The 21,714-nt window shown below is 50.9% G+C and overlaps 1 protein-coding gene across 1 annotated transcript; it reads left to right on the forward strand.

Moving 5' to 3' along the window:
* Positions 1–8,761: 8,761 nt before the first annotated feature.
* LOC103908243 (microsomal triglyceride transfer protein large subunit) lies at positions 8,762–21,071 on the forward strand. The gene is made up of 18 exons (XM_009290586.1): positions 8,762–8,828; positions 9,984–10,165; positions 10,371–10,514; positions 11,104–11,211; positions 11,844–11,960; positions 13,633–13,772; positions 14,072–14,225; positions 14,919–15,076; positions 15,624–15,789; positions 16,240–16,347; positions 16,626–16,838; positions 16,969–17,183; positions 17,803–17,900; positions 18,958–19,079; positions 19,505–19,732; positions 20,056–20,180; positions 20,479–20,649; positions 20,927–21,071. The coding sequence occupies exons 1-18, from the start codon at positions 8,762–8,764 to the stop codon at positions 21,069–21,071; spliced, it is 2,661 nt and encodes an 886-aa protein (XP_009288861.1).
* The last annotated feature ends 643 nt before the right edge of the window (positions 21,072–21,714 follow it).

Consider the following 21,714-nt stretch of genomic DNA (forward strand, 5'->3'; position numbering starts at 1 on the left):
TCTGAGAAATATAGCCTAGCAACCTCCACACAATAAAGCACAAAGTGCACAGACAGTGCCATGCAAAAGGGGGGTTTACAAGCCTCTCCACAGGGTTGGTGGTGAGCAGGTCTTTTTATATGTCTTATAACAAACTCATGACTGGTGTTGACTGCTTTCCTCCACCCAGGTAGCACAATTGAAGTTTTTTTCCTGGGAATGAATTGCCTAAAAAGCAGGCTGGGAAGAGAGCAGTTTCGGCTGCCAGACCCAACTTACATGAACTATCTTAAAAAGGGCTGGTCCAAGACCAGAGCTGAATGAAAAAATAAGACAGACTCACAAATAAAATAGCTCCAAACCTTTCAGAGCCCAATATTTACTGTTGGTACCTGAGCATGTTTGAGGTTTTTTTCACTTGTCTTTGAATATCGTTTGCTTTTTAAACAGGTAACACAGGCACTAGTCAGATACTTTCCTGCCCTTGCTCACAGGGCAGGCGATGGGCTGCTTTGCAGGAATATATATCGTCCCCAAAGCTGTTTGTCTTGTAGACAAAATAAATCTGCACAGTATTGCTCCTGATATCTCATTGCATTTATATGATGAACACTAGTGGCAGAGTCAGACCTCAGGTGCCTAATATACCTGGCCCAACAAAAAATTATTGCACAGCAAAGAGTCACAGGGCACATCCCACCTACCTCAGAGACCTGTGCAAGGGGAAGCAGGAGGAAGAGGTAGACATTTTGGGGATGATAACAGCTCCTTGGAGGATCCATGGCCCCACTCAATGCAGGGTGATGAGCTAGGGTGACCCAGTACAGGCAGTGCCCCCACCAACAAAGTCTGTCTGAAAGCATCTGAGGCTGGGTCCTCATAAAACGGTCCATCAGCACTCCCCAAACACAGTGAGGGCATGAAGCAGTTTCGGGCCCATGCAGGAACAGCAGATACAGAACAGGTACCAAGGCTACAGCACAGGCTGAGAAATTTATCTAAGCTGGAGGCTGAGCTTAAATATGCTCCTGGGCCTATGGGTGTGGGTGGAGGCCCCAGGTGAGGCTCCTTAGGGCCATTAAGGCTCATTAGTGCCCTCAGCTTTACATCGGACACACTTGGCACTAAGGGTCCTCCTGGCCAGTATGTCCCATACACCCTTTCAGCTTATCAGACCTCAGGAGACCTCAGATTGAGATGTAAACCCAACTCCTACCACTTTGCTGTGCCCAGGCTCTCCCACTCAACCCCATCTATTGAGCTCCCCCCAACTCGAGACATAGCTATGGTGAGCAACCAACAACTCATAAGGAGCCAAGCCCAGGGGTTATTTCACAGCCCATTTCAGGCAGCAGGATGGAGAAACAAGGAAGACAAAAAGGAGGCAGGCTTTGCTGCTGCTCTGAGAAATATAGCCTAGCAACCTCCACACAATAAAGCACAAAGTGCACAGACAGTGCCATGCAAAAGGGGGGTTTACAAGCCTCTCCACAGGGTTGGTGGTGAGCAGGTCTTTTTATATGTCTTATAACAAACTCATGACTGGTGTGGACTGCTTTCCTCCACCCAGGTAGCACAATTGAAGTTTTTTTCCTGGGAATGAATTGCCTAAAAAGCAGGCTGGGAAGAGAGCAGTTTCGGCTGCCAGACCCAACTTACATGAACTATCTTAAAAAGGGCTGGTCCAAGACCAGAGCTGAATGAAAAAATAAGACAGACTCACAAATAAAATAGCTCCAAACCTTTCAGAGCCCAATATTTACTGTTGGTACCTGAGCATGTTTGAGGTTTTTTTCACTTGTCTTTGAATATCGTTTGCTTTTTAAACAGGTAACACAGGCACTAGTCAGATACTTTCCTGCCCTTGCTCACAGGGCAGGCGATGGGCTGCTTTGCAGGAATATATATCGTCCCCAAAGCTGTTTGTCTTGTAGACAAAATAAATCTGCACAGTATTGCTCCTGATATCTCATTGCATTTATATGATGAACACTAGTGGCAGAGTCAGACCTCAGGTGCCTAATATACCTGGCCCAACAAAAAATTATTGCACAGCAAAGAGTCACAGGGCACATCCCACCTACCTCAGAGACCTGTGCAAGGGGAAGCAGGAGGAAGAGGTAGACATTTTGGGGATGATAACAGCTCCTTGGAGGATCCATGGCCCCACTCAATGCAGGGTGATGAGCTAGGGTGACCCAGTACAGGCAGTGCCCCCACCAACAAAGTCTGTCTGAAAGCATCTGAGGCTGGGTCCTCATAAAACAGTCCATCAGCACTCCCCAAACACAGTGAGGGCATGAAGCAGTTTCGGGCCCATGCAGGAACAGCAGATACAGAACAGGTACCAAGGCTACAGCACAGGCTGAGAAATTTATCTAAGCTGGAGGCTGAGCTTAAATATGCTCCTGGGCCTATGGGTGTGGGTGGAGGCCCCAGGTGAGGCTCCTTAGGGCCATTAAGGCTCATTAGTGCCCTCAGCTTTACATCGGACACACTTGGCACTAAGGGTCCTCCTGGCCAGTATGTCCCATACAGCCTCAGGGCACCTGGACCATACCCACTCCTCCCCATCTAAGAGATATTGCAGGGAAGGCTTCCTCTGTGTTAAAACACAGCTTTTAGCAGGAAGAGTCTGCACAGGTTTGTAAGCACAAGAATTGGAAAAGCACGAAGGAAGCACCCATCAGGCACACCTGAACAGGTGTTTAGAAACTGTTGCATGGCTGTATTTACTCTGATCACTCTAATAAAAGTGCTGCACACTTTTGGAGGAAAGCATCATAATCTGCTCCCAGGGAGCTCCAAGGGGCTGCAGAAGACACTCCTTCAAGGTTTCTCCATTATCTCCATGATTTCCCATGGAGGAGTCACCTCCAGCCTAGAGGAGGCAATGCATGGTCCAGGGTAGAGGGGCAATAGCTTTGACAGGGAATAGACAATTCAGCTTCTCAATTAGATACTTGAGCATTGGCCTTTAAAGAGTTGTTGGTGACCTTTGCAGGATGGCAGCTCAGCTGCTGCATAAGCAAACAATCCATCAGTGGTCACCCTGTGAGGGAGCATGGACTTCACATTTGAAACGTGTCTGTAAAGGCAAAATCAGGGGCTACCAGGTCCCTTCCTCCATCTGGTAACTTTTCCTGCCTATTTGAGCTGAAATGGCTCTGAACCGCAGAAAGATGTTGTCAGGTTTCAGAGGTGTCACTTGTCTCCCACTGCGCAGTGGGGAGAGCAACTTGGGAAGGGCTCTTCTGGTGACAGGCAAAGGTCCGTCACCTTCTGCCAGCAGTGGAGGCCACGTCGTCCCAGTTGAGACCCACTGTGTCACCTGCATGTTTCCCAATCAAGTGCAATTACCTATGTCCTGGTTTCGGCTGGGATAGAGTTCATTTTCTTCCTAGTAGCTGGCATAGTGCTGTGTTTTGGATTTAGTATGAGAATAATGTTGATAACACATCGATGGTTTAGTTGTTGCTAAGTAGTGTTTACACTAGCCAAGGACTTTTCAGCTTCTCATGCCCTGCCAGCGAGAAGCTGGGAGGGGGCACAGCCAGGACAGCTGACCCAAACTGGCCAAAGGGATATTCCATACCATATGATGTCATGTTCAGTATATAAACTGGGGGTAGTTGGCCGGGGGTGGTGACTGCTGCTCAGGAACTGGCTGGGCATTGGTCGGCGGGTGGGGAGCAATTGCATTGTGCATCACTTGTTTTATATATTCTTTTATCATTATTATTGTTGTTATTTTTTTTTCCTTCCTTTTCTGTCCTATTAAACTGCCTTTATCTCAACCCATGAATTTTACTTTTTTTTTCCTATTCTCTCCCCCATCTCACTGCAGGGGGAGGAGTGAGCAAACGAACGGCTGTGTGGTGTTTAGCTGCCTGCCGGGTTAAACCACAACACCATGGAAATTAAACTATCAAATTTCATCATGCCTTTAGCTTGGCTTGCTGCAAGCAACCTGATTAGAAGCACCCCCATTCAGTGGAGCAAGGTGGATCGTCAGTCAGAGAAGGTCCCGTCCTGCCTGCCCGCCGCCTCGCTCCCCACACCAGAACATTTTGTTACAAGCCCAGCTCTCTACCCAGCTCTTTCTCTAGGAGGGCGAGGGTTTGGTTTCACCCATCCATGAGAGAGCATCAGACAGAGCTTCTCCCCCCAGGTCCCAACTCTGGTGTGGCACCAGCTTGGGGGCGTGACAGCATGCAAAGATGCAAGAGTGAAAAACAAGAGGAAATCTCTCTGCTCAGGGCTTTTGGAGTCTTTTGAGTGCCACCAGTGCAATTATGTAGGAACTGCTCATGCATCTTCAGTTTTTCTCTCTTCTCTTAGAGAGAGGTTACTGAGGGATGGAGCATCCCCTGATTCCCTCAGCAATTTGCTCCACAGTGAATCATCCTTGCTGCTAAGGTGACCTGCTGTAGGATGTCCTGGTTAGCAGCAGCAGAGTTGGTGTCCCTCAGGAGAATGACTCTTCCCCGGCTCTGGAATTGCAGCCTGCATCCTTTGCTCTTTTCCGCTGAGTCACCCTCTAAAGATTTACCCCTGGGGCCTGTTGTGTACTCTTTGTTATCTCCTGCTTCCCCCTCTGGGCTATCTGCATATTTTATCATTGGTTTTTTTCCTACTTGCTTCCAGGTCTTTCCTAAAAACTCCTGAATAATAAGAGGCTGGAGCAGGTGTGTAACTAAAGATCACGTGTAAAAAATGGGAAAGGAGCAGAGCCTTTAGGGAGTCTTTCCTTCCAGCCTCCCATCCGCCCCAGGGTGATCAGATACTGGAAACAGAGCTGGAAACTCCCCAGCCAGCCAAGATCTGTGCTGGGAAATCCCTGAGATGGTGCAGTGACCTCCCTAGTTCAAACCCCAGCACAGTAGCCTCCAAGCCTAGAGACTGGCTGCTGGTACTGGTATTCCCCTGGGTAAGGAGTGTTTGGCTCTCATTATTTCCACTAGACATTTTTGATGAGAATCTGCGCTTGAAAATCCCCTGAAAACACCCGTGGGTTGGGGCTTGCAGTCTGTGGACTTTGATGCAACAGTCCCCATTGCCTCCATCCTGCTTTCATCTAGGCGAGTTCAGCCTCTGGGCAGGTTGACCACCCTTTGCCAAAGTCCACCCTGACATCACACCTCGGTGGCAAGGTCCCCACATGCCTCTCTGACCCTGGGGCACGGTGACCCGGTGACGCTGACCCTCTCTGCTCCACGCTCCGGCCAACGGGTTTCAGAGCTGCCACATCAGGTCCTGCAGCCGGACTCCCCAACAGCGATTCAGCAGCGGCTGCTCGCAGCTGGCCAGTGGGGCGAGGACCACCTGGAGCATGAGGGTTGGGGACCAGGGTGGGGGGCTTGGCATCCCGATTCTGTCCGTAAAGCTTGCTACCAGGTCATTTCCGTGGGGACCTAGAATTAGACAGCAGCACAGTGTCCAAATAAGAAAGTGAAATGATGGTGAGGTATCCTTGACCACACTACATTAATTTAATTTATTAGAAGAGGTTTTGCACTGGCAGGCTGTGCCCAGATGGAAATGGGAGATCACTCACGTTTCCCTTGGGTGATACGTGAGGGGCTGGAGGAGCACCCAGGATTTCAGCAGTGCCATTAAGACCATGCATCTGTCTGTAGGTTTGCAATTTTTAAGACCATGCATCTGTCTGTAGGTTTGCAAAGTTTCATAAGGCATCTTTCCAAGAGCACAACAGTCCCAGATGGGTTTGGGAAGAATGCTTAGCAAATTGGAGGCTTTATAAAAGTTGGTTAAATTTGAAGTGAGTGGAATTTAAAAGTGAAAGGCCAGAAAAGAGGATCAGCTTGTGACACTGCTATCAAAGCTTTTAATGCAACAGTGGAAATGTGCTTCTTTCTGTTTCCACTTTGCTCTCTTCTTACTGAAAAGAGCATCGTTCTGGGGTTGTTGGAGACTGCAGCTACCAACCTCCAGCCTGAGCCACAGGTGGTGGGGGCAGAGGCTGGGGAGTGCAGGGGGCCTGGCCTCTGGGGATCAGCACCCATCAGCCCAGCAGGTACCTGCAGAGCTGGTCCAGGGAACCAAGCAGGGGGCTGGGGAGGCTACGCTCTGGGGCTCCCCCATGTATGGAGGAAGGACCAGTGCGTGGGAAGAGATGTGTCAGGGGATGCTGGTGAAATTAATCTTGCACAAATGCTTTATTTCCCTTTCTTTTTGTTCAGCTGCGGGATGGATTCAAAGCTCACTGACATTTATCCCGTCACTTGAGCAGTACGCAGATGAAAGCAAGGGTATGGGTAACCGTTCAGTGATGCTGGGAAGCAGTGCCTTTGCCTAGACCCACAGCCACGGTGTCCTATAGTCACTACGGAGTGGACAAATACAGCAACACTGAGCAACGGGCGAAGCCATCTGCCCTTCATTTTCATGACCAGCACCAGGAATGTGAAACATCTGATTTCTTCTGTTTTACTCTTTCACAGATTCTCCCAGAGACAGAAGCAAGAACCAGGTCTGGAGGAAGAGAAACCAAGTGAAAACAGGCGCTGAAACTCACTGTGCATCCCGGCCTCCCCTCCTGCACTAACAAACCCGGGGGAGTTTTCTCTCCAGGCAGAGAAGTTGTCACAGTGACTGGCAAAGCCACACATGAGAAAGCAGGATTCGTTTCAAAGTTACACATCAAAGTCTGAGCAGGGTATTAAATTTCCTACGTAATTGATGGAGTTAAATAAATACCATCAGAAGGAGATTAATGTCACAGTAAGGCAGTGCCTAAGATAAGCAGCACGTAGCATCCTCCAAAAACACCTCTCTCTTTCTGCCGCCTTTAGAAGGAGCCGGTATGGTTGGTTTAGTCTAGAGACCTGATGTAGGAACCCAGAGATAAATCCCATCCCTGGTGACTTTCCAGCTACATGACTACTTTCCCTGCCCATTGCCATCTTGTCGTGAGGATGAGATTATAACAGAGGACATCAAGAAATGACAGCAAGACACCTCCCATGCAGATTTCGAGTGGGAGCTCAGCAGCTCATCCCTGGTAGCACAGGCAGTGGATAAACTCCCTTCCTTGGGACTGCTGGGAAAACTCTGCTGAGTGACTATCACATGGTTTTACCTCTCAAACTTCCCAGCAGGTAGAAATCGGCAGTCTAGAGCTGCCTACGGGAAAGCAGGTTGCAGCTTGTTGGCTTCCCACACCCCGGTCCTGGAAGGACTCAGCAGCCAAGTCTAAATAAGCAAACCTGCCAAAGTTCAGTTCCAGTTTGAAGCAGGGTCTTTTTCACAAGCTGTTTCTGTTTGCCTTTCCTCTCCAGGTAGTATGTTTAGCTGCGACCAGCAAACACTCTGGGACCTTATTTTTGGGACTTAGACCCTCAACAGCCACTTTGCTCTTTTAAATATTTCATGTTTTCCCCACCCTGGCTAAAGGGCTAAAGCTTTCTGTGTTCAGCAGGACTTGCATCCACCCCAGTGTGCTTTGCTCTCTCAGTGCACATGGGCAGAGCAGAAGTCCCCCAGGTCCATACATCCCAGGAGGAGAAGCTGACGCAGGCAGACCCTCCCAACTAATGGTGTCACACCCTGTGGGGTACATCTCGAGCAGCCGACTCAAGGATGGCCCTAATGATCATCACTCAAAAGGAAACTGTTGAACAAAAAGTTCAACAGACCAGCAATAAAGACAATAATGAGGAGAAAAGGCTTCAGTCTAAATATGGGATATTTGTCCATAAAGACCATCAGAGGACCAAGTGGAGACACCACGTATGGGAAACCTATAGCTGGACTTCCCCCAGGTGGCTCACAGCTGGATCTGCCCTGCTTTTCAGGTCACAGTAGTGGCCCGAAAGCCCAGTGGTGATGCAGAGCTGGAAGATGTGCCCTTGAAAATGCCGTAACGCCAAACTTGTTGGGCTTTGGTCCTACTGCAATACGCAGATCGCTTCCATAACAACATCACTGCCTCTCAGATCCCTGTACAAGGCAGCCGCGATGTGCCTCGCTCTCCCCACTCTTTTTGGCAAAAAGACTTCACAAGACCCTAAGCCGCTCCCCATCACCACCTCATAGGGACTCTGGCCCTTTGCAGCCTGTAGTGCCTTTAGGAACCAATTAAACTCAGCAATCAGAAAGTTCATGCATGGAAAAAAAATGCGTGGTTGGTGGGCCAAGGGGTTAGCAGGCTGTGTGGAGCACAAGCAGCAAAGCACCCCTCTCCTAAACCCTTTCCCATGCTGTGTTGGGTTTGGTTTGGTTTTTTTTCCGGGGGGGCCCGTCGGCAGTCTCTCCCCGTCCCCCTCCAGCCTGGCCCTTTAAGTAACTTGAGCCTCCGGGCTGCAAACCCCCCTCTCTCACTAAAAGGATGGAAGAGCAGTTTTCCCCCTTCCCCCTTCTGGGTCTTTTCTTTTCAAAGCAACCATTTCTTCCCCTTTCCCTTCTGGTGTGGAGAGATGGTTCACCAAGGGACGGAGCAGCTTTCTGAGCATCCCCCTCCCATATCAAGGCAAATTAGCAGTTTCTCTACCCCTCAGTGCTTCCGGCGGCTCTTTTTTGCAGCTTTCCTCCCCTCCCGCTGGTCTTTGGCAAACCTCAGCTGATTTCCAAACTAGCTCCGTGGCTGCTGGGGGTTGGTGCAAAGGTTTAATTATTTGCTTTTCCTTGGGTGTGTAAGGCGGGGATAGGGAGAAGGTCGGGCCCCATCGCCTGACGCTGCAAATCTTGCCCACTTTTGTTGTATAGTCTCTCTCCCACCCCCCTTCCTTCCCAATCTCCCGCCCAGCTCCCAGAGCCCACCATGAATCCACAGGCGATTTCAGAATACATTTGCCTGCTTTGCTTTTCCTTCGTGAGCACAGCAAAAGGTAAGAGACTTTGGGCTGCTTCGGGTCCAGGGACGCGACGGGGTCCAGATGCCCCGAGAGGTGGGATGCTCATCCCGGTGCACAAAGAGCCTCCTGGGGCTCGCCATAATGCAACATCTCCCCGGTCTCTGGCCGGGGAGGGAAAAGTTATTGCCACAACAACTGCAAACAGTCTGAGCATCTCCCGAGGCGGGGAAATTTTTTGGGACCGTGGAAGTCCTCCCTGGGGGGTGAAGAAAACCAGAGAGCTGGGGCTTTTCAAACTGCACATGATGCAGAAATATAGAAACTCTTCAGTCTGACTCACGGAGGAAAGCCCCAGGGGGTGAGCTAGATTTCCGTCGATTCATTTACCATTATAACAAAAGTAGCAAAACTATAAAACATTTCAGAAGCCCAGCAAGTGTATCAGATTTGCAGGAGAATTTCAAATGACTTTAGGAAATAGATTAGACTGATTATGTCATGGCAAAAGCAACCCTCCCCACTACAATCATATTTGTATATGAACAAGAGAAGCGAGACCAAATAATTCTAGATAAATAAAATTAAAGTGGGGAGTTCTGATCTAAAGCTGCCCCATCAACTTCATTTTGCCCCATCACAAAGTCAGTGATTTAATTAAGAATTGGCGGTTCCATGGGAAACACACGATACGAACAATATGGCCTCTCTTCTCCCCTAAATAAAAATGCTAACGTTGCCCCAGTTAATGCACAATGCTGAAAAGACACTTCAAGACATCCCTTCTGTCTGTGGACATGCTCAGGAAACTGTCCTTCAGGATTAAAGTGTGTTTCTCTGGCACTTTCAAAAAGTCCTGAAGTCCCCGAGGAGGGCCCCCACTCTGGCCATCATTTCTAAGGCAGGACTGGAAATGCTAGCGGGAATCGGCTGTCGGGAATCCGAGAACACCCAAATATCCAAACCGCAGGCACAAATAATTTCCCATGAAAACTTTCCCATGTTCTCCCCCAAATGTGTCAGCTATACCTACTGCTCGGCGTAAAAATGACAATTCCAGGAGGCAAAGTGATGCAGGTCGCAAAGCATCCCTGTGAGTCCAGGTCCTCTAGGATGGAGGATGCTGGCTGCAGCAAGTGGAGGGACTGAGATCTGCGACCACATACCTTCAACATTTGCATCTTTCCTTAGGGGATTTGCAGCCGCTTTCTTTCCAGCCCGGGACCCTGTATCAGTACCGCTATACCCTGGACGTCCAGCTGGACCACGCATCCACGCCATCCCTGCAGGGAGCCTGGCTGCGGGCTGAAGCGTTGGTCCAGCTGCACCGGCTCTGGAGGGACCGAGGCGGGGAAGAGCTGCTCCAGGTGCAGGTGCGTGAGGCGGTAAAGCTATTGCAGCCGGGTACTCCTCCTGGGAGCAGCGATGCTGTCTTTCTTCAGCCCCTTCCCTTTCTAGCCCAAGCCATCTGAAAAATGGCCTCTCTGACCAAGAGGCCATCACCTCCAGGTAGAATGCATAGCAACTTTAGAGCAGACATGCTTGGTCACTGCTTTCTGCCATCTTCTGCTGTCATAGATCCGTGACCTAAAAGCCCAACACAAGCCAGAAGAGGAAAGGAACCAGGACGGCACTGGAGGTCCACCTGCAGAGATTGCACTGAGCCAGGAGGCGCGGACAGAGCTCCAGCAGCCGGTGTTCATCTCCTGGAGCAGTGGGAAGGTCAGCTGGACACCTCCTGGGCTTGCTCATGCCCTCCGCAGAGCACTCCTGCCCGCATCCCAAATTTTCCTGGCTACAAAGCTCACACGAACTCCTGCTCCACCTCTGATTTCATATCAGAGCACAAGGAGCCAGGCAGGGTGGCAAATGCAGGTCTCCCGCAGGGTCCGGTGTGATCCTAGATGCAGCCCCATCCTCCACAGGGGCTGCAGGCTCAGCTGGAGCTGCAGCGTCCCATGTGAAAAGGGCCTCAGTCCTAACTGTGGGATGTGAGCTCCTTTCTGATCTTCTCCTCTAAGGCTTAGGAATACCATCAGGGGGAAAAAAAAAGGGAAAATTTGTGGGCATACATCCACAAAGCCCATGCTAACCATAAGGGGGAAAAAAAAAAAAGGGAAAACTTGTGGGCATACATCCACAAAGCCCATGCTATTGAGGGATACGGTCCTCCACGTGGAAAATCTTCAGGTATCTACAGGGTGTTGCGTAGGTTGCAGGGGAGATGCCTCTCAGCAGGGAAGGCAGCAGAGAGCCTGCAGGGTCCCCCAGAGCCATCCCAGCAGGCAGACACCAGCTCTTGCTCTCCCAGGTCAAAGCCTTCTACGGGGACGAAGCAGAAAGCATCCTGATCTCGAACCTGAAACGAGGCGTCATCAGTCTGCTCCAGCTCCAGCCCCACGCCGGCACCGCAGTGGAGGTAGGTGCAGAGCCGGGGCCAGATCCTGCCCGAAAGCCAGGGACCATGCCGCAGCAGGAGAGCCAGCCCCGAAGCGCAGCCAGCCAAGGTGCTTCAGCAGAGCCAAAATTCAGGATAAACATCATGGGCTTTGCTGATCCAGCTGCCTCTGGGCTGTGAGTGAGGATGAGTATTGGAAAGACAGAATTTTCAGGAACGGGCACACTTACAAAATCATCATCTTTCCCTGGACAGTAGGAAAAGTGGAGAAAAAACTCTACAAGAATTTCTGCCAAGCAGGTTTTGCTTTGCCCAGCCCAGCCAGCAGCCGGCAAATGGCAGGGAAATCCCTCCCTCCAGAGCTCAACTGATGCTGTAGTGACCTGCGAACAACATGAAATAACCTCAAAACCCAAAATGCAGGCACAAAGGTGCTGCTGCTGGTGTTAGCCTAAATTTGCAAACGCAAATTTCCTGCCCAGATGGACTTGGAGCTATCCAAAACCCCCAAATACGCCCCAGTTTCTAGCTTTTTGATGATTTTTCTATTTATTAGTTTGTCCTTTGTGTCCGTCCTCTACACAGATCATTTTACTCAGGCTCAATCAAAGCCGATCGCCTTTAACCATGGTCACTTAACGTTTGTTTTTCAGGAGGACGTCTCCGGGAGCTGCCAAGTCACGTACGCCATGTCCAACCATTCCGTCACGAAGACAAAAGATCTCCTCAGCTGCGCAAAGCCTAAGTCCGGATTCACCTCTGTAAACAAAGCAAGTCCATTGCTCTCGCGGTGTTGGGCTCAACTTATATCAAGGACATCAGGGTTGTCCCCAAAATCTTCCTACAGGTGGGCTGTGAGTCGCACTCCCAGCTGGCTTCAGCCTTCTGCACCAGCCTGGGATGGGGCTCCAGCCCTTAGACCCATACCCAAAGTGGGATGCACCAACATACCTCAGGAGGAGCATATCGTTTTGAGGTGGGTGGGAGCAGAAAAGATGTCCTGGGTCATCCCATCCCCATCCTTGTTATTACTTCTGACCTGTCAGCTAATCCTGCTTGGGAAGGTGGAGATAAAGAAATGTTTTCTAGACCTCAGACTCATTGGATTGGGGATTAGGTTGACAGGGGACAGGACCAAAGACCGCTGCTTGTTTGATTTAAAGCAGTAGCCCGCGTTCAGCCCTCACATAAATAGATGAAACTCTGTGGGTCTTAATGCACTTATACCTGCCATGATTAAAATTGATGTTTTTTTTAAAATAGATAAATTCTACTGAATTCAATATAAAAATGGACATCACTGCACAGAGAGCCCATGGGCTTCAGCAGGGATCTTGACACCTGGCAGTCAAACTCTGAGTGTTCTTACAATAAAAGCTTTCTGGGGTGTGAATCATGGCAAACTTACCCAAGAAAGTAACAAACCCTGCACAGCACATTTTTGGCAATAAGGTTTTCCCACAAGCCTGCCATCTGGACTTAGGCAGCTCTCTGGACCTTGCCTGTAGGCGTAGCTGTGAAGCAAAATAACGATGCTGCCCGGCTCTGTAAGAGGCAAAGCCTATGGATAAAAAGCTGTCTATTAAAATAGTGATATTATTATTGCTAATGCCATTTGCTGTCAAAAACCACCGCTTGCACGTGGTTCAGCTCTTTCATTTCCCCAAGACCTGCCATGTGCAAGCCCAGCTGCTCTGATAACGTCTCCCGGCGTGACCAGCGCTCCCCTTGCTGGGGCAGGAAGACAAGGCAGAGGTGAAGTCCAGCAAGTGCGTCATTTCTTTCAGAAGGGAAAAAGCTGGAAAGCTCCCCCAAGGTCACCACGCAGCACAGCGAGGAAGCCGAGCATTTTTTGGCATGAGCACGGTGGAAATTGCTGTTGCTTAGCTTTCTCTTTTGCTCGGAGAATGTGCTTGCTGATGCTCGTCAGGATGAGGCAGGTTTTGGCATCGAGGGCCATACCTCTTCCCATGTCATGCAGCTGTTTTGGGGCAGCTATGGAGCTAGCACTGTTGAATGGACCTGAAGGAAGGGCGATGCTTTGGGAGGCATTTATTTCCAGTTTGCAGTCTCCAGGCATCACCCATACCAGGCAGGAGCATCCCCTGCTCCCTCTGCTGCCCTTTTCTTCTGTGGCTGAGCCAGAGTGACACCACCTTGTAATGAAAGAGAAAGTCCGCATGGTGTCACCAGTCTGTCTCCCCACATCAGCCACAGGCAAGAGCATCCCCTCACCGTGGTCCTCACCTGCTGCTGCCTTCTCCCACATCTGGGAAGAGGTTGGGCTCTTCTGGATTTTCCTTTCCTACATTTTGCAAGCGAAGTGGGTTATTTTGTGAACTGGAAAGCTCTTTTGCTGCTAATAGAGAGGAGAGAAATCTCCTGGGGAGAGGGGAAGGGAGAAAAGGTTGCATTTTTTCTCCTTGCTTTTCCTTTTTCAAGACTTTTGGAGTCGAGTGGCAGCCCACCAGCAAAAGCCAGTACATGGTGAAAGACAACCTCCTCCAGTCGGTGCTGGCAGAGGAAAGCCATGTAGTGTCTCCAGCCCTGAGGTCCACCACCAGCATCAAAATAAGTTCAAGGTGAGTGATGTCCCCATACCACTGCCCAAATTCGGCAGCCTGGCATGGGATGAAGGTGCATCTGTTGGAGTTAAAGTGTTCACTGCTCTCCTGCCAGCTCGGGTGGTACAGCGTGGTGCAGGTGGCAAGGAGGACAGGGTGCAGCAGCCGGGCATGGCACGGAGGAAACACCAGACACCTTTTGACAGCTTCCCTCCGCATCTCCTCCTTCTCCAAACCTGCATGAACCCAACCAGCCTCTGAGCCACAGAGGGTATAAATGACAAAGCGCTTCCTGATGGCTTCTTCTCCCTCCACAGGCAGCAGCTCCAGCTAGTGTCTCCTCCGATGCCCGGCCCGGCAGAGGTGGCCGGACGAAGCCTCGAGGACGTGCTCGCTGGCACGGAGGGACAGCACCAGCCCCTGGGCATGGCCAGCCTGCCCTTCAGGAGGGTCTGCACCCGCTGCCCATCGGTCAGTGACGCTACCCACCTCCAAAATTCACCACATGCTCTCCCCCAAGCTGGGCACCTGGGCGGGCAGGAGAAGGCTGTAGGATTTGGGGTTAAACCACAGTGGTGCATTTGGAGGGGCTGGTTACTGCTGTCAAGGCAGGATGTGGCCCTGGGAGCGCTGTAGAGCAGCAGCCTGACTTGTTACCTCTCCTAAATATCATCTAATGTTGCTACCCGTAGTGGAAGGACCCCTCTGTCACCCCAGACATAGCTGTGTTTCTGTAACGGGAGAAGTAACCTGGTGTATGGCTGGCACATCCAGTTGGGTTAAACTCATCACAGGTCTGAGGTCAGGAAACATTTCCACCACAGGTCAGGCTAGCAAGGACAATGGAGGGGTTATTTCTGCCTCCTCAAGTCCTCCAGACTTTTCACCTAGGAAATCTGGAATTGCAATGACTTTCAGGCACCGGTGATGCTCGCAGTTTCTCCTGCTCTTTTCCTGGCACATACCACAAATTGGGGCATTTGGGCTTCAGCACAAGCCCTCAGCGGTGGGGGTGGGAGGCTGCAGTAGATGCCTGCAGGTAATTGCACAACCCCCATGGACCCCTCCCACTCCTAAATATTTCCCAAGTATAAACATTATCCCATGATTCAGGATCGGGGGTAAAAGAGGCTAAATTCCACCTAACAAACCTCATCTTTGCAGCTGAGAGCCTACCTGAAGGCTTTTGACAGCCAGAGAGTCAAAATGGACACCTCAAAGGTGGCGACCACGAGGCAGTTCCAGAGGTTCATCCAGATGCTGCGCAGCGCCAAGAAGAGAGATGTTCTGCAGCTGCTGAAGAGAGTACCCGAGGAGATGCTGTGAGATTCCCAGGAGCTATCTTGCCAAAATTGGCTTTCTGCGCATGTAGAGCCCTGGCACGTAGGGTCATTCCTGGCCCTGGCAACTAAGTCCATACACCATACCTGGTCCAGGCTGCTGTCCTGGCTAGTGCAAATGTACTCTGTTTTTTCTTAATGCCTGTTCTGCACAAACACTGCATGGCTTTTTTTTTTTTTTGCTGCCTTTGGAGCGGAGCGAATGCTCCAGCAAGGCTTTCTGCAAATATTGTTGGAGGTCTGTTATTTACAGACCATCCACCCATGGCCGTAGCATCCATCCCTTGTCAGTGTGGGCGCTGGGGCCGGGCTCCTCCCTGCAGTGAAATACCTAGATGTGGGTGAGTTCAGAGCAAGAGCCAACCTTCTAGGGTTTTTTAACCCATGAAATGAAGCTCCCGTGAGTTTAAAAGCAAGAGGAAAGCATGGAGAAGAGAAAGGGGGATGAGGAGCTGCACAGGGCACCTTGTTTCTTCTCCATCTCTATCGGTGGGTCGTGCCACTGATGACCTCCCTCTTCTTGCTCCAGCCCCTTCGTCGTGGAGGCAGCAGTGGCCGCACAGTCGGTGGCATCTTTGGCAGCTCTCTCAGACTTTCTGGATTTTGGCAAGGAGCCCAAGTCCCTGCTAGAGAAGTTTCTCTATGCAGCAGCTTTCTCTCCCCAGCCTTCAGGAGAGCTTCTCCGCCTGGTGTTAGTAAGTACGGACATTTCTCTCCCCCCACGAGGGTCCTGTGTCCAGGATGGTTCCTCATCCCATTTCAGGCAGGAGGGAACAGCAAGCAAGCATGTTTTCCTGAAAAAAGAAAATATGTTTCTGTAGAAATATATCTTCCTGCTTATGGGATTATTTTACGTGCTTTTAATGGGACAGTGGTGAAGGGAGTAGATGCTCCTCGGAGGAAAAGCATTCAGTGGAAAGTGCTTTATATCAGTGCATTACAGATAATAAAAGCTTAATTAAAAGCCACTGTGAAAAATCAGCATTTTATCCAATTAAACCATGCATTGCCTCCTTCAAGGCAGGTAAGAACTAGTTTTTCCTTACTTTTTTGGTAAATGCTTTGAGATAAGAGGTAAAACATACTCCTTCTCTTTTTCCCCATTTTTTTTTCCTGCTTCCTAATACCCCTTTCCCGGTTCCCAGGATAAGCTGGATGGGAAGCAGCTGGCCCCCGAGGTCCAGGAGACAGGGATAGTTGCCATGGGCTCTCTGATCGGCAAGCTGTGCCAGCAGAAGCTGTGTGGGCTGCAGGTGGGTCCTCTGCAAACCCCCATGCTTGCCTTTTTCAGACCGCCTCCCTCCTCTGGGGGTGCCCATAATGTCTCCTGTCCCTCACCTCACTGGGGTGGAAATCCTCAGGGGGCTGAGAGGTGCTGAGGAGGAGTCTGAGGTTGTCATTTACCTGCTGGCCCTGGGGAACGCGGTGCTCCCCGAAACCATCCCCAGCCTCCTGGCTGGGGGTGCCCATAATGTCTCCTGTCCCTCACCTCACTCTCCTTCTCTTCTGCCCTCCTGCAAACCCCGAGCAGGAGGTAGAGCGTGGGGTGGAAACCATCCTCAGGGGGCTGAGAGGTGCTGAGGAGGAGTCTGAGGTGGTCATTTACCTGCTGGCCCTGGGGAACGCGGTGCTCCCCGAAACCATCCCCAGCCTCCTGGACCACGCCGAGGAGGGTCCCGCCACCGTCACCACCGCAGCCATCTCTGCCCTGCGGCGATTCCCCGCTTGGCACATCTCCGGCAAGGTACGAAACAAAGCTGCCAAGGCTTGGTGCTCCTCTTCCCATTCAGGGCCAAGCCGTCGGGGTGCAAACAGAGCCACAATTTGCACATCACCACCCTAACAGCACCATTTTAATTGCCCTCTCACATCAGGTGAAACAAGCAATGAGGAGGATTTTCCATGAGAAGAGGAAGAGCTATGAAAAAACATGTCGCCTGGCCGCTGCAGAAATCCTCCTAGATAACGAGCCCTCACCCATGGATGTCATCAACATCCTGCTGGCTGCCAACGAGCTGGAGACGGAGACAGCGACGTTTCTGCTGCTGAAGGTCCAGAACAGCCTGCGTGCCGACCACCACCCGGCAAGGTGGGTCTGGAGGGGAAGGTTGCATTTTTCCCCCTGGCTCTACATCACTGTTTTTTCCTCCTCCACACTCCAGCTGTGGCTTTTGACCCAACATGCCTTTAAAGCTGGATAAGCACGCATACTAGCATCACTTCTTGGAGCTGCCTGGAAATTCCCAGCTGCAGGAGGAAGGAAACAGCAGGGCTGCTAATGCAGATGATGCCCAGCCAGCCGAAACCCGGCATCCCTCCTTGTCCTGCCCTGCGGCAGCAGGACCCAGGCTTGTGGCTTCAGCAGAGTCCTTGGAGGCCAAGACTCTGGCTCACAGGGCAGCGCACAATTTGTAACTGCATTAATCTTCCTATCTGCACAAAACGAACCGAGCACTAACATTTTTCAGAGCTAAGCAAAAGCTGCACAAAAATATCTTACTGGTTTATCCTAATAAAGCAGAGGAGAGGGAAATTCCAGGGTAGCCCATGTCTGCTCATTTTCTTTTTTGCTCACACTTCTCTGGGCAACTGAGAGAAATAGTTTCGAAATTTGTATTTCCTTCTTTGTACAGCCTTCTGTAATGACGACTGACACTTTCCCTTCCTTCCTTCCCGGTGCTGACATACCATTTCCCTCTTGCTTCCAGGAAGGTAATGAAAGACATCATGAGAGACCCACGGATAAATAATTACAACTTCTTCTCGAAAGCTGGCATCTCCTCTTCTTTCTCAGGACCTCTGACAGGTGACACCATGGAGGACACTCATCCCATGGTCCCCTCAAACAGCTAAAGGAGGGGCTGGTGGGGAAAGGCAGCTTTCAGAAGAGGCCTTGGCTTTATAGAAATGCCCAAAAATCTTGGTGTGAGGTTTCTGAGCATGTCCCCCAGCACCCGCTGAGGCTGGCTGGTTGCCATCGCCTGAGATGTATATGCCTCTCTGACACCCCTGCAACCACCTGGCTTTCTACAGCAGGAGGGCTGGGCTGTGCTACATACTTTTCCTAAATCCTGCTAATTTGAAAGAGGAACTTCAGCTGGAGATTAAACCAATGGTAGATCGTAGGTGGGAGTTTCTATGCTTTTCCTGATAAGTCAAGATATTTAGCTCCTCAGTTCCTTAGGTATTTTTAATTAGCTCTTCAAAGAGGAGAAGCCTTGTACTGAGATAAAAATCATCAAGCTTCAGAGGGACTGCAACAATTGACACTTGCTAAATATCTGCTTAAATCTTCACCCCTTGGCTCTCATTTCTGTCCCCCTTCAAATTATCTCAGTCTAGCCTTGTAGAGGGTAGGTGGAGGCAAAATAGCCAACACCTGGAAGAAAAACATTGCAATGCTAAATCCTTTGATTATTGCAAGAATGGAAGGAGATACTGCAGAGAAACTTTCCCCTCTGAATCATTTAGCTTTATCAGATATTTAATGGCTAACATATGAGATCTGTGCAGGTCAGCCGCACTGACCATAGATGGGACAGTTCTACAGGTCTAGCCGTACAATCTATTGAGGAGGCTTACAAATTACCAAGGAGAGCTCAGGATCCTGCTTTTAGACCTCCCAATTCCTGCAATCAATCTGGACAAGCTCTCTTAAGAAACCGCCCTGTCCTGCTGAGCACTGACTTGGTGGCACCCGGCGCAGGGGACGCACTTGCTGGGATTTATTTTCTTGTCAGCCTTCATCCCCTGCTGCTGCTCTCAGAGCTTTTATGGTTCACCACTGTTCAGTGACTCATGCGCAAAAAGTGATGTGCCAGGCACTGCCCGGGGATGCTTACAGGTGTCTCTCTGCCTTTCAGTCACCCAGGACCTGCTTTCCACCTTTGGGCTGGACCTGCTCTTTTTGGAGGGTGGATTCCTGAGAAAGAGCGTCTCTGACTTCTCGCTGTTCAGCCACGGCCGGCGGCTTCATGCTGCTCAGGTGTGCTGCTGGGAGAGCGGCTGGGGGGCACGTACATGGAAGGGGGTGACAGCACTTACCCAGTGGTGACACTGCCCCATCTGTGTCCCCTCTTAACCTCCTTATGGTGCTTGACCTCACCTCTGCACTCAGTGTGCCCCGTATCAGAAATACATAAATGCATACCCCCCATCACCGATGTGAAGCCAGACAGACCTGCTCTGGAGAAGGGAGTCCCCTGCCCCCCCAAAAAAAACCACTGCTGCACAGTGCTCAGAGATAGCTTGGATGCGCCATCGAGCCCACTCCATCACTATCCTCCTGCTTCAAAGGGTGCCTATCCAAGGGCTGGACAAGCATAGCAACTCAAATAGCATTGTGGGGCACGAAACGCACTCTCCAGCTTTGCTCCGTGCAGCTTGCATGTCTCTGCTTCTGTGTTTTAGGTCACTATTGAAGCACAAGGGATGGAGTCAATGCTGGGAGAAAACGTCTTGGAAGGGCAAGAGGAGCCAGAGCTCATGGCCGGGATGTCTGCCATCTTCTTCGATGTTCAGTTGCGGCCGATAGTCTTCTTCCAGGGATATACAGACTTAATGGCCAAGGTCCTGTTAAGCAGTGGAGAACCCACAAGCGTGGTCAAAGGGAACCTCCTGCTGATGGACCATCACCAGGTACTGGATGGCGGCGGGGGGGGTGACCTGCCTCCACACCAAATCCTAATGAATCCCATAGCATGAGCCAGTGGATTTTAGGTATGTTACTCACTGTGGATACACATCTAAGAGTAAGGTGGCACTGCCACACTTCTCTTGGGGTTGATAAAACAGCGGGATGGCTCGGCTCTGCCATGGGACACACGGGGCTTGAGTTCCTCCCACGAAAGCCCAGCTGTGGGGTTGGGATAGTCGCAGCAGCCATGCATCGCTGCCAATATCAGCCGCTCAGCCAAGAGACGTGTCTGATCACAGCACGTTCTCCCTTCTCCATCTCCCAGGTCATTCCTCTACAGTCTGGCCTCCAAGTGGCCATCAAACTCCAGGGCGGGCTGGGACTTGACATTTCAGCCGACATGGACGTGAGCATTTGGGAGCAAGAACTGAAAACCAGCATCAACACGAGGTCAGCGGGTGGGAAACTGCTTGGCTCTGGGGATATGGGGTACTCAGGGGGCTTAGCACCCGGCACGAGGGATGCTCCACCTTAGTCTGACTTTCCACAGCCCCCTGCTTTTCTCCTGCTGGGTCCAGCCCTGCCTGGTGGAGACGTTGGGTAGGGGTCTGGTGGGCATTGGTTACACACTCCTTTTCCATGGCCAGACCTAAAATTAAGATGCTTATGGGGTTGTTTGGTGCCAGTGCACAGTGCCCAGCACAGGGCCATTGCTCAGTGACTGGACCCACATGCTTCCCTCTCGCAGGGGAAGTCTCGCCATTGATTTCCAGGCAGAATTAGATGCCCCTTTCCTCCAAGCCACCCTGAGAAGCCAGACAGAGGTGGAGACCTCAATCCAGTTTGACACCATCCTGAGGTTTTCCGGCAGCCCAGTGCTCATGTGCCTGCAGCTGAGAGAGGAGCAGGTCCCATACAGGTAAGCTCTGGATATGGCCAGATACTGTAGAAACATCATGACATGCTTGAGATAAAGGAGGACTTCTTGGGGAGAGGAGGGACTCTTATTGAGCAGGGTGGGTCGAAACCAGTAGGGAGGGGGCAAAGGACACCACAAGTTCATGGTGATGTGGGGTGGAAGTGCATGCCTAGACCATCAGGAGAAGCCCTGCAGGTGAATATGCTGGTCTGGGAGGAGGATGAGGTCCACCATCACCACAGCCTGCTGACCATCTTGCTGTCACCTTGTCCCACAGAGAAATCTTCACAGTTTCCAAGTCTGCCGGGAGCCAGAGCAGCACTGCTCGAAAAGGCAGGCAGGGCACCATGCCCGGGCGGGAGTTTGCCTTGCACCGGGCCAACTCCAAGGTCTGCAACCTCCTGCTGATGGCAGAAGAATAGGGGAGTTGGAGCACTTTGGGACTGGATAACTGCCTGCCACACACCCCAGTTCTCTGTGAACCTGATGTGAGCTGTCAAGGGCTCTCCCCAACTCTTCCACAACCATCTTTTAATATGAAAAATGCTGCAATAAGGGCATCAGAAGAGACCACAAGAGGAACTGCTGCAGGACAGCCAGAGGCACCCCTTGCTTAGGGCTGGAGGAGCCAAGCCTGCCCTCCCAACCCCAAAGGCTGAGATTTCCCCCACCTGAACTCTTCCCCTTCATGGGGAAGGGCTTGCTGGAAGCCAAACTGGTCCTTGTAAAAAACAGCCGCCTTCTGCAAATGAATGAGTTTCTCAGAGCCCAAGAAACACTTCTGCAAGCCTATACCCAAAAATGCTGTGTTTCCTCCCCATATATCAAAGCAGTCAAGAAGGGAGCACATCCGCAGCCAGCAGGGAGGAGGTCCCCCATGAAGGGAGTGAATGACCCTCCTTTAATGCACAGTTTCACAGCTGCCAAAAGAGTACAGGAACATGCAAAATTTTATTTCTGGAGGAGGTGTGGGGGTTTTAATTTTTTTTTTTTTTAATGCAACCACAGAGACATCCGCCTCAGAATAATCCTCAGGGAGAAGGGCAGAGATGCAAGACAAAATGC

The sequence above is a fragment of the Aptenodytes forsteri genome, unplaced genomic scaffold (genome assembly GCF_000699145.1).
Source record: "Aptenodytes forsteri isolate BGI_AS27 unplaced genomic scaffold, ASM69914v1 Scaffold349, whole genome shotgun sequence".
In the NCBI taxonomy this organism is placed as follows: Eukaryota; Metazoa; Chordata; class Aves; order Sphenisciformes; family Spheniscidae; genus Aptenodytes; species Aptenodytes forsteri.

What these genes read in the sequence shown, in the direction of transcription:
- LOC103908243 (XM_009290586.1), top strand. Translation starts at nt 8,762, where the DNA reads ATGAATCCACAGGCGATTTCAGAATACATTTGCCTGCTTTGCTTTTCC. An exon ending in AGAGTACCCGAGGAGATGCT is followed by an intron (nt 15,077 to 15,623) that starts GTGAGATTCCCA and finishes TTCTTGCTCCAG; the next exon opens with CCCCTTCGTCGTGGAGGCAG. An exon ending in TTTCTCAGGACCTCTGACAG is followed by an intron (nt 17,901 to 18,957) that starts GTGACACCATGG and finishes TCTGCCTTTCAG; the next exon opens with TCACCCAGGACCTGCTTTCC.